General features: G+C 39.9%; 1 protein-coding gene across 1 annotated transcript in view; it reads right to left on the reverse strand.

Moving 5' to 3' along the window:
- Positions 1 to 1,530: 1,530 nt before the first annotated feature.
- ajap1 (adherens junctions associated protein 1) overlaps positions 1,531 to 18,389 on the reverse strand; it is a 47,567-nt gene continuing 30,708 nt past the window's right edge. The window contains exons 3-6 of the mRNA XM_051424907.1: positions 10,433 to 10,520; positions 10,045 to 10,287; positions 8,468 to 8,600; positions 1,531 to 7,516 (exon numbers count right to left, since the gene is read on the reverse strand). Coding sequence (XP_051280867.1) covers positions 8,528 to 8,600; positions 10,045 to 10,287; positions 10,433 to 10,520 — 404 coding nt within the window. The 3' untranslated portion in view covers positions 1,531 to 7,516; positions 8,468 to 8,527. The remainder of the gene's footprint in view (positions 7,517 to 8,467; positions 8,601 to 10,044; positions 10,288 to 10,432; positions 10,521 to 18,389) is intronic.

The raw sequence follows: 18,389 nt of genomic DNA on the forward strand, positions 1-18,389 counted from the left end.
TATTGTCAGATGTTTTGCGCTAATTTCTTTTTAAACATCAACAAATGTTACAATATCAGTGAACTCAAATAGACTCCCAGTTCATTTAGTACCATGAAGAGATAATCATGCATTTACAACAGCCCATCACAAATGCTGTGAAACCAAAGGGATATTACAGCCCAGCAGCTTATATAATATTTAATAATACAAAATAATATTAATATTAGATCTAGATTCATATAGTTGTGTGTTTTATAAGTTGCACACCTGCTTACATTCACATACATAAAAGTGTAAATATGCAGACAATTATTATAGTTCTTTAAGGTGCCGTATCAATTGTAACCATTGAACCATGACCCTCGCAACCATTACCCAGAGGTCTCTGGAGCTGGCAGTGACCTATGTTTTTCATACACATATTCAGCCAACAAGTCCTCAAAATGAAACAAAGAAATACATTGTTGGTCTGTGCCTTCCCTGAACGACACATACATCGTTTTCTGATCTGAAACCACTTTTGTTAAGGTTTGGTTGAAGCACATTCTCGAACATGGAATCTTTCAGATGTTTTCTGTTTTACCTACAAATAACCTGCTTCAGATAATTTGGCTAAACTGCTGGCTTGTTCATAAACTCTCCGATTATGGTTTTAATGATCCTGCCTTGTTCCAAGATCTCAGTTAACTTTAATGCTATTTCTGATGGGAATGATGGCAAAATCAGAAAATAGTTGCGATGACTCATCACAACTATTTTCGCAGAATGTCACCACGACTGAGATCAATAACAAAACAAGATCATTTCTGTTCAGTTGCATATCCTTTATTGTCATGTATCTAGAGATCACACCTTCATCTTAAGATATCATTTTCTTATGAACATGATTTCCTGTAGTTAGCTTTTTTAAATAATGATGAGATTGTGAGAGGCCCATATATATTTAGATAGTTGAATTTTCTTGTGATACCAACTTTATTACATAATACCTCTATAATAAATGACATTTCAAATTTTAACTGTAAAAGTAAGTTTATTAACTATTTATCCAGCATTGTATGCTTCGTTCTCTTTTGAGACACATCCTTTTCTCCACGCTGAGAATGAGGCTTCATCAAAGGAGACATAAATATATCTTGTGAAAATAGTTAAATTGTTAACAATGTTGTATGAAGTTTTATTTATTTTGCCCATGGTGTCTTCATAATATTATAATGATCTTTCATTGACTTTCCACTCTGTTGGAAGAACAGGCCCTTGATCCAGTGTCACACTGTGTAAATGCCACTGGATGATGATGCTCCCCTCGGTGCTGTCCTCATTTGTTGGCAGTAATAATACTAATGTATCAAATTTAGTCAGAGAATTATTTATTGATTAAAATGCTAACTAAGCATAGCAACTTTAAAATTAGCATGTCATTTGATTTGACAAACGCATACAGAACCCAGCTTGAATTCATATTCAAATCTTTTATTTTGTGCGGTTTGCCCTGATCACTGCCCTCCACCGGACTCATTCCAAGAAACTCCCTGTAGCACAAGCCCATGTTGTTTTACATTTTATTAATAGCAACATCAGAGTACTAAATGTACAGAGGACGAATCCAATGAGAATCGCATTTACAGTGCTTGCAAATACAGAGCTTAGTAGTACAAGAGTAACCAAATCAAAGTCACCTGGAAATCGAAACGTTTACCAATAACTACAAAAGGAAGAGATGTGGTTCATAAGACACAAAATAAAAGTTATACAACATTTAGCCGTCACAGAGACAGACTAGAGTCCCTTTTGTGGAGGTGTGTTGTGTGTGTATGTGTGTTTGTATATACTATAGTCTTATACAAAAGTTAACAGAGGTACTCATTGATATATTAAACACAAATATAAAAAGTTTAAGAGTCACAAAGTACAAACTCTTCATTTTTATGGCGACAACACAACTCGAGTCAGGTTCCTTCATGGTAGATATGAATTGTGATTGTAAGTCAGCGTCAATGAATAAAACGACTGTGTGCCCACGTGTGAAAAGCCCTTCCCTCCCCCAAAAATAAATAAAAAACAAAAACATAACAACTTCCTCACCCCTAGAAACTGAAAGTGTACATATGATATTTATTTATTTATTTTTTTTACACCTCTGTCCGCTCTGATATTGATCAACTCTCAGGGAACAAGCAATCATGGATCTATAGTTTCCTTTCATCCCAAATTCCCTTGCTGTGCCACTCAATCCACAGCGTTGGAGGCCTCTGATGGAAATGAACGGCAGATTTGGGTCAAGTCTCTATTTAGCAGAGGGATTATGGGAGTATTGTGATGTTGCAAACTAAGTGTTGTTTTCATTTGTTCAAGTCTGACTGTATTGATAAGCACTGACAGTGACAGTGCCTTAGCTCTTGTACATAGAAAAGTAAAAACATGACCCGAGAGGAGAGTCGGAGCCCTCCGCTTTAGATACAGTAAGCGCACAGTACGTGATTTTGTGAAACGATGAGGAGAAGCAGAGTGAGGAGCTACAGTTTCCTGATGGCTAAAAAAATGGGTATCAGTCCATGAAGATAAACTTTTTCCTTTCCTCTGAGTATGACTTCATTTTTCATATTTCCTTCCCCCCTGCTGAGTCTCACATTGCTGTTTGAGCGACATGCTGTCGACTTCTTTAAAAATCTACATCGTCACCATCAGTGCCAGCTGTGAAATACGTTTTCTACACTAATCAGACAGGCCATGATTAAACGGAGTTGATACATTGATTCCTCCTCTCGTGAATGCTTCCAATAATATGGGAAAAAACAAACCTTGGCTTTGGGGATGTTCAGCCGACACCTAATTCACATATACACACATACGTCAATAAGTTCCACTCTGTAGGTCTGACATGCAAACAGGAATCACAGTCCCTGCAAATGAGTGTGTGGCACATCCTTCATCTTGACAGGAGAACCTTTGCTGATTGATAGCTTGTTTGTGCTGAAGGGAGCATAGGTTTTGTGGGTTGCTGAAGAGACACGGGAGCCGCGAAATCATTTGTTGTGAAAAAGGCATGTCAAGTCTTTGGTGTCTGTTTAAGACTTTTCTAAGAGACCCCCCCCCCCATGTTCCCTCTGCCTTTGCCTGCACTGCTCTCAGATAATGTTTCCTGAATCAAATCTGACCAGCGGAGTGGAATAATTTTCCTCCCTCTTACCTATAATACACCACACTCATCAGCTGTCCTAAAATATAAACTGAAAAGGCAAGAAAGCAGTAAGGCATTTCCTAACATATCAGTTTGATTTCAGACAGAGGTAAAAGGAGGAAGGGTGTATGCCGATGTCTCCAGATATTCGTGCCTGTTATATGTGCTGCAAGTTACATTTTTCCGCGTGTCCTTCAAGAATGCAAAGCAAATTGCTTTTAGCTGGCAGCATGGTTTTAACGAGAGTTACTAACAATGCAAACAAGCTTTTCAATGCTAACTGAAGTAAAGACCCAATAAACCCTTTACCCAACAGTATGAAACACAAAGAAATTCGAAAAGTCAAATATTCGCTTCATTAAACTATCTGATTTTGTAGGTTTCAAAGGATGCGAGATTAGTCGCACACAATCATTATTAGCTTGGTATAAAATTTCACCGATTTTCAGTAGGATCACATTTTACAATTATCAGGGACAGTGTTAGTTGTACAGAAACTTGGCAACCACAAGAACATTCTTGTGACGAAACAGCAATTCAAAGCATGGTCACAAGATCTCTAACAATCTTCAGTATGTAAGCTTTAAGGATAATTTGGGTTTCAACTTAGGTCTTATTTCCATACTTTTGTCCATCATTGCTGTCAGTAATAACAACACTGTACTCAACCAAGTTCAATGTTGAGATCTTGGAACTCGACATTTCTAAAAAGAAGTCAGACAGGGTATACAAACAGTCAGATAAAGTCTTATGAAGAAACGTTTTAAAGTTATTTGTAAGAGAAAATAAAGGTGCTTAGGTCAGCTTACAGACTTCAAGGATGAACTTTTACCTACGTGGTACTTATGTGTGCACACAGATTTGCTCCTGTGTTTTAACCGGTTGGACTTAAATTCAGCTATGTCGCCGTGTTCCAGATCTCCACAATTTACTCAGTGAGTACAGTGTCATCATAACCAATAGGAATGTTTGCTGAAGCTACAAAACTAAGAGTCGACAGCTATTCTAGTGTCTCTGTGAGGCTGAACTCGGGCGTGTTAGCATGCTAGTCAAGGGATCACCAAAGGCATAAGGATTCATCTTGTGGGCACAATGGATATCTACTTCTAATCCATCAAATAGATATATTGCAGTCTGTGGTGGACTGACTAACCAACAGCTAGTACTGCTAGAAATAAGGCCTCAGTTGAAATACACCAAAATTATCCTTTAAAAACTTCAATAAATAACTCTTAGTGAATGGCTTCCCACATCATTGTTTGTGAGTCTGATCTTGGCATTTTTTAACTGGGTCAATTTGCATCAAAAGAGTACTTAACACATCATCTTCCTTTCATAATTCTTTCTTTAGACGTCTTCCCTGATTATTTCATATGCTCATAAATGCTAGTTTTGCAGTCATTAAAGTAAAGTATGTGGCGAATTGTACATTTTCTGGGGCGGTTGTAGTTTGTATATACAAATACAAAATGAGAAATTATGACAAATGAATTCAAACCAGTCTAGATCAAGTTTAGTTGGTTTCTTGGCAGCTACTGTTGGATCTACACCATTTTTTTTTTATTCACGTGATGAAACACTATATTAGAATTCATGTAGAAATGATGCTTAAGAACAGAGAGTTATTGGTTTCCCAGCCAACTTTGAACACAGCAGAACCCAAGATATGATCACACTTCTTCGATCCACTCAGCACTCAGTTACTTTCAGGTCTTCCACCTGGAAATCACTCTCCAGTCTCTGAACTATTGCAGCGTCTACTGAAGTATTATACTGGTTAGCTAAAGATATAATACAAGTACTGCTTGAAAGTGCAGGTAGGAAGCTTGGCACAAGGTTAGTTTTGTGTTTTAAAAGAAATACTGTAGTTACACATGTAAACAAAGACACTATCCCCGACCTAGCTGAAACCTTCCCAAAAACTGGAGAGGTCTTGAAAAATAGAACACACCTGTACACAAATAGAAGCAAATATATAGAAAATACATTTACACGTGTATAATATACAGTAAGTTTTCGTAACCCTCTGACTGTTAAGATAACACTCTTCATTCAAAAAAATATATGTTATGTCAAAGAAGCAACTCCTCAGCCTGACACACATGTGAGGCTGAATTGGTATGGGTCATTCATGAGAGTGGTTTTCATGTTGTGAATGGGCAAAAGCAGGAGTTTTGCACCACAGTGTTTATCCCAGGCCATCTTGGCACCTCCTGAATGGCTCGCATTTACAGATACTGATCTTACTGGGACAACCTGTTTTCTTGAATGCTGTAAGGAAGTGAGTACAAGCCTAAACACCACCTAAGCGAATTACCGGAGGTCCACTGTCGACAAGCAATAAAACCCACCTTTTAAATCTGTACATATTGCTGTCCGCAGCCAAAAACGTTTACAATTACAGAATTGTATTTGTGCTTTGTACAAACCCACAGCACAATAAAAGGTAGACTCATAGGCGACTTCCTCAAAAGCTTCGTAGCACAAAGGTAATCTGTCTTTCTGAGCTTGAGGTTGATAATATAATTATTGGTGCTAGAAAGCTCTCAGGAGAGCTTTACTGTCCTTCCTGACCATGGAGTTCCCTCACCTTGACTTAAGAGATAGGTTAAACCAATTTGGCAGCGGCTGATTGGCTTGTCATAATCCCCTTACTTCAACAATACACTGACGGAGTGTTTTAGGTTTTTGATAGAACAAAATGAAACCCCTTCTCTTTCATCAGTCTGTATCATATTTGCGCTCTGCTTCCTTCGGCACAAATTAAAACAATCTATTTGTGCACAACAGCCAACTTCCTGGCTGTGATAGCTGAAATTCTGATATGCTAGAAATATTGTCCTCAAGTATTGAGTGGATCTGGCTCAGGAGAGAGCTAACTAACCCTTACCACACATTCAGTGAGGGAATTCCTCCCTGCTTACATCTTGCATTAGAAACACATGATGCAGATCATCTTGATCCTGAGGGACACCACTTTGCAGCACCTCTTTCACAGCTTACTCTTCATTCTGAAAAACTGGGGAAAATGTTATGCTCCATCTTCAACAAATTGGTTCATGTTCTTCTTGACTTTCTGATTTTTAGGTTTCAATAATAATTTATCAAAAGGGAACCAATGTGGGAGTTGTGTGGGGATATTCATTTACTATCCGTGGAGGGATTTTTCAATCTCTTTCCTCTTTATGCAAATTATCACATGAATTATTTGAATTTGAAGCCCAAATTGAATCTTGTCCACCCTTTTAGCGTTGCAGCAGATCTAAATCATAACCAATCATTGGAATTTATCCCGAACAGCTGCTGAAACTGAGACCAACATAAAGTGTGCAAGAGAGCTAGACAGACCTGAGACAGTATGAATGTCCTGTCCAGCTCCATGCAGTGTGTTGTGGCTGTCCTCACTCAATCTATATATGAATTTGCTGCTATGGGACTCGTTGCAGCAGTGATCCTGCACCACAGAAACTTTTGCTGTACTTTGTTTTTCCATCTGGCCAAATCAGGTACAAATCTTACATAATGAGCAATTGGAGAGGGCGTTCAATTGGCTTGCACTGGGTGTATTTCAGATTGTTTTCTTTGTTATAATCTCAGCTCGGGTGCGAGTATTTAATTAACAGTGCTGATTTCCAAGTGCTTCGGACCTCCACTGTTAGGGCTGTGGTAGACTCGTCTGTGTAAAAAAATAGACATAACTATTCTGTTTTAAAATGGGACCTATAGAAACAATGTTTTAAGATCAACTGTTCAATAAAGCAAATACCGTGTCTTTTTTTCCCCATCCTCTCTCTTTCCCAACTAATAGATTTATGCTTCATATAAATATCTTTTAGACTCTTTTGCAACACATTTCTTAAAACTATTTCAAAACATATTCAAATACATTTGTAGCATTTTTTATCTTTCACATTTCTTTAAAAAAACAAAACAAAAAAAACAATGTAGTTGGAGTCGATACAGGGTTAATATAGCACTCTTTGTTATGTCCATCAGTTGTTGTTGAAACTTCTTCTATCCAGGTTGTGGCACATAGTGGCATTATTGGCACATTGTTCAGAAATACAGTTCATCTTCCACCCACAGCAGCTCCGTGGGTTCCGTTTTCAAATGTCAAATGTTTTTCTTGAGACATCCTTGACGTCCACAGTCTTGTCCCACACATCCTGTAAATATACCTATATATAATCTATATCTAAATGACTGTACGTTCCCGGAAATATGGAGTGGCAGCGTTGTGGCTGCTCTGCTTGTCATCTCTAGAAAAATAAATATCTTCACCAGTGTCCAAAGAGTGATCACACTATTTTACAAAAGAAGCTGTTTTGTGTGTTTCTTGTTTCCAACTGGATCCTGTGGAGATGCGGAGAACAAAATCACAATTACCCCCTCATTATGGGCTCAGCGCAAAATAAAACAGCTACTGTAACACAGGTGGGACTTTCAAAACCAGCCTAATATGCTCTTCTGTTCTGAAACTGGTATCCAGCTCTGGCCAGAAAAGGTGCATCCCAGTGCCTTTCTCAAACCACATGGAATGGCAATTCTGCATTAAAAATATGCACCGTTAAGGCCTGCCGGAACATACAATAAAGGCTAGGAAATACATTAAGTTTGCAGTACAATAACAAGGAACATGTTATGTCTTTTAGGACTGCAGCATTGGGAGCATGCTGCGTAGAGCTGAGCTGACTGAGACTAATGTGTGTCCAGACAACGGCGAGGCGCTGTCCTCTCACTACGCTACCTGCAGGCAATCTATTCCTTTTAAAATCTGGGTCAATAGCAGACGTTACACCTCCCCCCGGGCTGCCAGCAATACTGTGGGGCCGGAGCATGTGTTTAACTTTCACGCTTTGAATTTCAAATGCAGGCCATTCTGGCATATATTAGCCATGCATAAAAATATGTCACAAGTCAAGTGAAAGTGCTTCTTCACTCTTAGAGATGTTCAACACAATATGCTATTGGTGTAAGAATGCGAGTGGTGACACAAATATTAATGAAAATCTTCAGATACGAATAGTGAAGTTATTAATTATGAGCATATAGCCATTTAATACTGATACACATAATTAGTCTCTTATCTCAACTACTTAGACCTCTTGATACTGCACTGAAATAGATTTATCAACCTTTTTTCATCCCTGGGCAGAAGCTGGAAAGGAGCATAATCATGTCACAAATAACAAACATATGCCAAGTTCCTTTCTATTCCCAAAGTGGGGCAGCGTCACCACGGGAATCGAGGTGGCTAAGGCTCAGACGATGATTTGCAAGGGGACAAAGTGGCACAGTACCCACCAGAGCGTGAATTCAGGAAGTCTCTTCCACCCACAGGAAGTGAACAAGGCCTTCAGCTCGTCAACACGAGATCTCGAACCATTTCTCTGACACAAAGGCCACAGGGATCAGTTGTCTTTCAGTGGGGGAGGGCCTGTAGAATAAAGTGCAAGAGGTGAGAACATTAAGCAGACTCGTATTGGTGGAGATGATGCAGTTTGATTGATTTAATATTTGTGTTATTTAGGTACGTTGATAATGTTCCTCCAAATATTTTTTTCACTTCATACATCCTCTAAGGCCCACTGTAATAATCTCCCTAGTTAACCTCTAGTGCCACTGTCAACATTGTAGAATTGATCACAAACACAAAGGCAGAGATGATCACAGTCTTATCACAGATTAATCAGCAATGTTGTTGTTAAACATCAGTAAAAACTTATCTACCCTTCCATGACTTTAAATAAATAAAGCTAGGCATTATTTGCACCAGATGAATGATCCTACCCTCACTGCCAGCATAATGAATCTGTTACAGGGCTTGGACACAGAGTAAGTGTGACCATCTTTGCTGGCCCTGCAGCTCAGATGACTGTTACTGTTATCCACTCAGAGAGTAAACACTGTCAAAACTCTACCAAGCTCATTGTCACACTACATAAAAATGATTGTTTGAGGTATAATACCACAATAGGCCAGATTTCTATGTCAAACACACCTGCCTTGTCAGCTTGTATCACAAAGAAAGACCCGCAGAGAGGAACAATTTCAACTCAGAGTGAAATGCAAACACACCAGTGACTCACCAATGTTACATCTCTTGCCTGTCTTTTGGTATAAAGCAGCACAGATTAGCTGGGTTGGTAAACATGGATGTGTTGTGGGCAATTTTCTGATATCACATTACAGGACTTCTGGTTATTAAGTATATATATATATATTTGTCTACCATTTGAAACACTGCCAGAAAGATCAGTTGAACAGAAAATGGCACTGTAAAGACTTCACTTCCCATTGCCCTACATCTATAAATTGACTCATTACACAACAGCAAAAATCAGTGGTAGATTTAGGTTTTCGTGTGCAGCTCGAGCGTGCTGAGGCCTACACCACTCAACCAGGTGTCAGGCAGATGGACGAGGAATGAGGCAATGGACAACAGCATTAAAGGCAAACATTTTATGTGTTGATTTGCTCTGACGGGAGCCGATTGCGGTTGCAGAACAACACACATGAAGGAGAGTGTGAGGAATCCAAGTATTTCATGAGGAAAAAGTATTCACCAGGATATTTCAATGTACTCTTTCTCATCTGTTTACATTAGTCATCTTTTTGAATGCTTTGTAATTCAATGTGGAAGTTGTTAGAACATTTATCCCCACATAAAACCATTATTATAAAGAAATAGACATTGATTTCTTGACCCAATTTTTTTTTAGGCTATTCGACACTAATAACATTAGTGATAATAACTGTAGTGGACAGAGACATCCGTTTGGAAAAGTCTTTATGCTTTATGACTTCCAGTGCTGGCTGACTGAAGAAATGTTCCAGTGTGCATCCACCTTTGTGCTATAAACAGTCCAGGGCCGGCGTACCTGTTTCCGTTGTAAGCAGTCTTGTAGACAGGCGTCTGCTGGATCATCTCATCAGTGTAGATTGGCACGGCAGTCCGAACGCACTCATGTGAGCACTGCAGGCTGTCATTGTAGGCAGTGAATATGTCCACCTTGCTGGGCACCCGGGCTGGGGTGAAGTCTGTCAGGTTTTGGCAGCTTTCCTCCTGCTGGTGGATCTTGCGCTGATGGCTATTGTGGCGGCCATTTCCCGACTGCGCACAGCTACAAAAACACGCACCAAAGACAAGAAACAAACATAAAATCATACCTTGTACCTTTGGTCATCTACATAGATTTAAAGAAAAAGAAGTGTGTGGTTCTGTAGTTGATGTATTTATAGTGTAAACAGTAAAGGAATCTTTCCTACCAGTTTTTAAGGACGAGTGTTGTGATCAAGGCTGCGATAACCATAATGAGAGACACAGTGATTGTGATTATCTGGTGAACTGCCAAACCTGCAAAAAGACAAATAAACAAAATAGCAGAGAATTACATTATTTGTGGAGGAAATGGTTTTGCTCTTGTTGTTCACAGTAGATTGCCACTTCACTTTTGTTTTGTGCACTGTACAAACCCACTGCACTCTACAAAATATTGAGGGCAGCTCACTTAAAAAGTAGAGGATGACAACCCAGAACAATTTTGCTCTTCAGTAAGTATTGATGACACTGCCATCCACTGCTATTCATAATTTAGCGGTCATATAAATTATTCCATTATAGTACATCTGACTGTAATGGATAACCAAGTCCATATCTTCTGTAAGTATGGCTTATTATTCTTATGTCAAATAAAAAAACAAAAAAAACCCCCCTCACATTTAGTTGTTGTTTGACTATATTATGCCTATATATACTAAGTCCTAACTCCTAGTAAATAAGACTTTCCAAGTTTTCTTCCAGACCAAATAAATCCCCAAACAGCAAATTAAGAGCTGGTGTGCATTTTATAACCTGTTCTCCCCTGAAAGTATCTCTGTAGATTTTGCCCCAAGGCCTTTATTTAAACATTAAGGGAGAGCAAATTACTTGATATAGTACATCAGATAAAATATCTGATCAAAAGAAGATCCTGATAGGTAGTCTGAACGCTTTGAAAAGGGAGACATGGTAATGCAGTGTAGAGAAATGAGGATACACACATACATAGCATTAAAGCTGGTTTGTAAGTAATAAATTAGGTGTTCATGCTATTCTTAAGAGCTTCAAAGAGAGAAATCAGACACTGTTATAGTTCATTACATTTAAAACAGTTTTAAAACCAAAATAAAAGTGTTTTTTGTGAATGATCAGCTAATGAAAGGGCTGAAATTAGACAGCAATAAGACAATCAGAACCATATGAAATTGAATACATTTATGTGAATTAAACTCATTGTGACCAACTTAAAGTACAAAATTGTGGATAAGAAAATTGGCGCCACAGCACTGCAAGCATAACCCACAACTACACCATTTATAGCATTTGCCTAATACCTTGTACCCTAATATTTTAAAGGCACATCAAAAATTGTGTTGTGACAGTTCTTAAGACCATTTCCTCAATTTGGAAATGCCTTGTAGACTGCAACCAGACTTGAAATAGACTGACCTGAAAAGCAGATTAAGATCACAATATCTATCTACAATCATCAGATTGCCCACACCTAATTTTTAGGCGAATGCCTTTTTAAACATCCAGCAACAGAGAAACATTAACATTTAGTTGGAGTAGTGTCTCTGGTCACCTGTGTAAATTGGACTGAAGGTAATGTAACGTTTTGGTCTCCACCTTCTCCTGAAAAAAGATATCTGGCTCTTAAGCTGATACATGCTGCAATATTTTCACCCGCTAATCACTAATTCTATCTGTGTTCTGTTCTGTGCTCGGCAAGTAGCGTGCAGTGGTTTCATTAGAGCTTTTTGGCTGAAGAAAGCTGCTGCATCTTGAAACAAAGTTGATAATGGTGGAGTTTGTGGTCCATGAACCTGAGGGGAACTGCAAAGGTGGTAATAATTATCTGCATTTGTCACTACAAGTAACCCACAAGTCATTTAATCTAGTGTAAATATAACAATATTGAATAGTGGTGCTTTAAAAAGCTATAGATGCCCTGCTACACTGTACGATGGCTAATTGATTTAAATATTTCTATATTAATGTGATGCTAGTATCTAAAGCACAGATAATGTGACAATAGGAAGTAGTAACCACAACAAGGTCCACAAGTCACAAGCTTTCTTCTCTTCAAGCGCATACAAACCAACTGTTATACGATGAACTGTGCTGTTTAAGATCTACTTGCACTTGTCTGCCCCTCATTATAGAAAATCATTATTGTGAAAAATTAAAACCCAATTACAGTGCTATCAAAAGGACAGCAGGGACACTGGTTGATGACAACTTGTACAGACTGGATGCTCTGTAATCAACACTGCATGGTCAATAGAGGATAAACTCTTGTATAGGTTGATGAATTTCACTGATGTTGTCTGATTCAAGAATGGTTATAAACCCACTGACCACTGTATAATCATGAGACAAACCAAAGCAATGAAAACCTCATAATCATAACTCCACATATTTTTGTGACATCTTCCAGGTATCTGGTTTATAGCCCTGTTTTCCTAAGCTGTCTGGATAGTGCAAAGCCATAAAATTATGACTACTCTTTAAATTAGGAACTCTGCAGCCTTGTGCTTATGCACTGCATCTTAACCAGCTTGTAGATATAAAAACAGACCAAAGTTTCTCTGTTTGCTTCCTTTGTTCTGTACCACTGAAGTACAAAAGCATTGTTCTTATTTAAGACTGATTTAGACTCCTGTGTGTGCTGATCTCTCACTTTTGCCAGAGGACAGTTATCCACAAACAAAATACATGTCTAAAGTAAGGATTAGTGTGAGCCTATTCAACTGCACTGTATGGTTAGTGTGTTGTGTATGTGTGTGGGTGAGTGATAGAGCATAAGAGCGACTAGGACACAATGACACACAGCAGCAGGTGACATGCTGCGGGGGGGGGGGACTAAAAAGAAAAGCCATCATGATGAAAATGCCCACGTGGGCCTTATACATGTCACCTCTCGATCAGCCAGCTGCCTAGCTGCTGATCCAAGCCAATTTGTCTTTGGAAGGCTCAAAAGGAAGTGCTGCTCGGTCATTCTGGAAAAGCACAAGGCCTCTCCTCCGCCTGCCGGCTGCCTGGACGGCCTCCTCTTGGATAAAAAACTTCTGTGTGGGCAGGGCCGTGCAAAAATGAGGCCCGTGCAAAAAGCCAGGCCAGGTCAACCTTGGATTAATGATATCTCAGGCTGGCTCAGGGAAGCCTTACCTTCCCAGCGCAATCAGAGCCCCTTGCCACAGCAAAGGCACATTAACTTATCTGGTCATTTGCATTTCTCTCATATCCCGTCTCCATCCTCCCTCCTCTCTCACTCTGCCTGTCTCCAGCTGACGCCAAGGCTGTTAAGTTAAAAGCGCTCAGTTATAAATTAACATCTGTCCAAGTTCAGGCATAATAGAGCTTGCCCCTGACCTTGATCAATAGCTGAGGTCTCTCCTGAGAATTGTTTCATTTTACATTTATGTCACAGTGAAAGGGGACCCTTCCAAGTCAGAACATTTCAAATTAAAATCTGCAGTTAGCAAATTTGTCCCGTATAACCACAACTGATTAAATCACATTGTGTTCTGTACCTACTTTAATAGACTCTACTCTGCCCATGCAGTGGACAACAATGACACTACTGGTGAAATAAAGCACATGCAACCATCGATTGATGAATGTGATGTCAGTAGATACAACACACACTTGTTTAGCAGCCTGTGACTTTACACCAGAGGAATCCAATTGACTGAGTTGGTAAACACGAGGATGCTGTATGTAGTTTACTGATGCTATGTTACATGCTTTTAGGGTATTTAAGTCCAAATAGCTCATTAAGAGTTTCTTCATGGTGCTACTTGGAGCCAAAAATAGGCATACTTTCCTAGTACAGCTCTTTAATGAAACAAATGAGCCCAAGAACATGAGGTCCGGCAACACAAACACCAACATTAAGTCTATTATAACCTAGTTTTCAGGGCTCTCCGTTTAAGGGTGCAGGGATAATAGAGCAGATAATGACATGGGTGACAAATGTGAGTGCAGAGGCCAGTTCTATTTTCATCCAGAACTGCCAGTTAGAGGGAGGGAAATTTGGCCTGGCTATCTAAAACTCATTGTGTCCTGGCAGTGAGGTTGAAAAATCACCTTTGGCAGTCACCTTGCTTTAGAGATACCCAGTTAGGTTTTGTTTGGTCAGATCACTGCCAAACAAAGAGAGGCTGAGAGGGAGATAGACAGAGAGAGAAAGAGACAGAAAACAGGAAGGGACAGAAAGGGATACAGAGAATGGAGGACAGCTAGCTGGTGACCTCTGTGGCAGCAGGATTTGAGCTCCCTTCAGTGCTCCCAGCAAGAAATAAATGAGATTTTGGGCCTTCTTTACCGTGACAGTTTGATGAAGATGTCAGAGAATAGCATGGTGGTTAAATGAAATCTTTCCTTGCTACCTCCTTTTAATAAAAGACCTCCAGCTTAGAAGCAAAAACACAGTATGGGGTCAACAAATGTGTGTCGGGTAATGCCTGGTTTGTAGCACCTTTCGAAAACTCCTCAGTATGGTTTCTACACATCGCATTATCTCTGTATTTTCAGGCTGACTGCATTACAGATATTTGTTATTCATCTTCATTAGCGCAACATTTTCTTCAGTTAAAATATCTAAATGGCCAACACACAAAAAGGTCAAGATGACAGCCAAGTCTGCAAAGTGACTTGTAGAACGCTACACATGTATAGTACCTGTTACCACAACAACAGCAGAATATAGCCACGGACCAAATGACTATGTACAATGTGAGAGGTGTCTCTCATAGTGACAAACCCAGAGACCTATAACTTGACTCTGCTGTTCCAACAGAGCAATTCAGCGAATTGTTTTAGTCTTTAAACCATCAACCGTACTGTACCTATGCAACCTTGTTTCCAGACACAGTGGGTGAAAAAGCTTTGATAAACCCACTGTACACTACCTGGTGAGCACAAAAGGGCAGACAAACATAAAGCTAGTGACTAGCTGGTGACCATAGTGGAGCATTTAGCAGCTGAAGAAACAGGTATTTCTTTCTAGGGTGATATGTTAATGTTGTGTTAACAATACACTGTGTTGCACTATGTGTTCTGGCAACAGCATGAACTTTTTCAGCAGTTTGAGCTACAGTAGCTCGTCTGTTGGATCGGACCACAGGGAGCAGCCTTCACTTGGACCACGTTTGATAGGTGCTGACCACTGCAGACCGGGAACACCCCACAAGAGCTGCAGTTTTGGAGATGTTGTTATCCAGTCGTCTAGCCATCACAATGTGGCCCTTGTCTAAGTCGTCAAATCCTCACACTGCCCATTTTTCCTGCTTCTAACATATCACCTTGAGGACAAAATGTATATATCCCACCCACTGACAGGTGCCATGATAACCAGATAATCAGTGGTATTCACTTCAGCTGTTAGTGCTCATAATGTTATGGCTGATCAGTATATATCATACACACAGACAAACATTTTGTTAACAACTCGACATATTTCTTAAGCTGTAAAGTGGTAATTAGTGCTGTGTTGCAGCGTTTATCTCTAAACCTGGAATATTTAATTTGCCTTTTAGTGGTTGGAAATGATTAGCCACTGTTCAGCCATAAATGCAGCCATATCCAATGGTTTTTCAGAGATATGACTGAAACAAGAGCACAGTAATCCATTCTTACTCTGCCTGAACACATCCATGAATAAACAATATCACTCATAGTTAAAGTTTTCATGGTAGAAAGCATCTTGCAATAAAATAATTAAAATCAAAATAATGTACTTGTAGACATATGTTCCATATGCTAAAATAACAAATAAGTACACATTGCTACTGCAACCAAAGACAATTCAGCCATGGCATGCAACCATTTATATGGCAGTTTTTGACCTTGCTGGATTCCTGAATTGTCTATGTGCAATTTACATGGTAAATTATGTGACAGCATATAAACTGGAGGCAGTTTGTCCTCTGAGTAACAATGCCATAACAAGGCAATGCCGGACAAATGATGAGGAAGAGAATGACTATTTAATTACTATGCATGTATGTATGAGTTATTGTCTTTAGTTGTGTGTGTGTATGCTGGACAGCCTGTATGTAGCGGTAAGCCCTATTAGGCAACCATTGCAAAGAGCCATTTAGGGCTAATGGTGCCTACACCCACGCAGTTGTGCTTAAAAGCTCCTGCAAAATGTGGGAAAGGCCCCTCATTTGTAAAACGGAGTTGCAGCTTTCAGTGGCTGAGCCGTCTCACTCCCACAAACCACAAAGCACATTGGCACAGGCATATTCAATACACGCTAATGCGCTGCATGACCCCACCAAGATCATTTCTCCTACAGCCGCACACATGAGCAGGACAGGTTGGGGGAAGACTTCCGTCAAAGGCAGCCTGCTGATAGTTAGGAATTGCCAATTAACGTTGGTGTCAAAGTGTCAATCTAAGCTGATTTCCACCGAGTCGCCGAGCAATCTAAAACACTTATTGAAGAAGAGGGTGCTGAGAGAGGGAGAGAGAAGAGGGGTAAGTTGAAGAGGCAGATATCAGAAACAATTACACTACACGCCTTTTCTCTCAATGTCAAAGGCATCACTGGATAATTCAGTCAGGCTGGATGGCAAATGCTAGAATGGCCTCAAAAAAGGGGGTTATCAAAGTATATTGCTTCGATGATGGCATCCCTTACAGGAGGATACACTTGTCTTGTGTGCCAGCCTGTAATAGGAACAGTGGGGAACACACAGGGGCTCATCCTGTTAACAGACAAATGGAAATAACTGCAATTTTCAGGTGGGTGTAAAATGACATTGCTACTAAGGGAGCTTCAATCAACCATCCTGAAATCTGTGTACTGTCATGGTGGTGACAGGAGGTATTCTTTAGCAAACAAAGCTTAGCCGAATTGTTTAGCAGGCGAATGGGCTGGGAAGCATACCATGCACCTGTAATGCTTTGGATCCGAGTCCAATTCTTCTGTATACTCTGTCATCCTCGCTGTCTTTCCTGTCAAGCAACACAATGTCATTTTCTTTAAAAAACAGAAAATCTCTCAAAAGCTGAAATAAATAATCTCAAATGAATTTGAAAAAGGGGGTCATCTTAAAACCCTGCCCTTATCCTTCTGATTGGCAGAACAATTTCCCGCATTCAAAATAGTGTCTCAGTCAACATCTGCACCTCTCTTCCTTTAGGCAGATGTGTCAAGCCATGAAGAAAGAGCTGAGCAGTGGAGAAACAGAAAGTGAAACAGCATCTGCTCAGTCTGGCCCCTTCATCTCTTCTTGGCTGAGTTTTCTGTAAATCAGGGAAAGGGGGCTTGACTCTGCACGCCTGTCACCAGGCATCAGTGTTTGAGTCCAGATTTAATGCTCGAGAAAAGGAGATTCATTTTTACCCACTTTATTGAGAGTCAATACAGAGTAATGGCAAATTTATTGGATTGCCATGGTAACCGTTGGGAAAAGTGGTTTCTTTCTGTCTCTATGTGTGTCTCTCACTGTTGAAGAGGCTGTATTGTACGCCTCTACAGGTCTACCACAGGTCAAAATGCTGCATTACAATGTTCACTGCGCTCGCTTCTTTAAAAATAAATTCCTGAGACACTTAACATATATATTACATGTGCTCACTTTGCTCTACAGACTTACTAATTTACTCCATTCATTTAACCCCCCACTCCCTTCACAAACTTGATAACATGATGTGAATTGTTGCCAGATGGATCTATTTATTTTAAATAACTTCAGGCTCCTACGCTGGATGACGTCTTTTATTCCAAGTGTGTCGTTTAGACAAATCTGTAAGGCCCTACTGTATCTTTCAATACACAGTACCTTTTGCTTACTCCACACAAATCTGAAACACTTAACCTTGTGACTCTCAGACCGTCTAACAAGACTCAAGTTATCAGTAGTGGCTTAACTGACTGCAGTTTTAATCATCTCATACCCATAATGGAGCTGACAGCTCCATCTGCGTAGAGTAGAGGGGGGTCGCAGTTACTAGCAGCACAATCGCCAGGAACAATCAGCGAGCATCTGGAGGCACCACCGCTATAACCCCCACCCCTCACCACCTCCTCCTTCTTCTCCTCCCACCTCCTGTATGATGGCCAGAGTGCTGCGATCAACAGGAGCCATTCACTAAAAGCTGCAGCATCCAGACACCTCCTATCCAGACTGACTGAGATAATGCAAAAGGATCAATTCTGATGGTGAG

Source organism: Dicentrarchus labrax, unplaced genomic scaffold (genome assembly GCF_905237075.1).
Source record: "Dicentrarchus labrax unplaced genomic scaffold, dlabrax2021, whole genome shotgun sequence".
Taxonomy (NCBI): Eukaryota; Metazoa; Chordata; class Actinopteri; family Moronidae; genus Dicentrarchus; species Dicentrarchus labrax.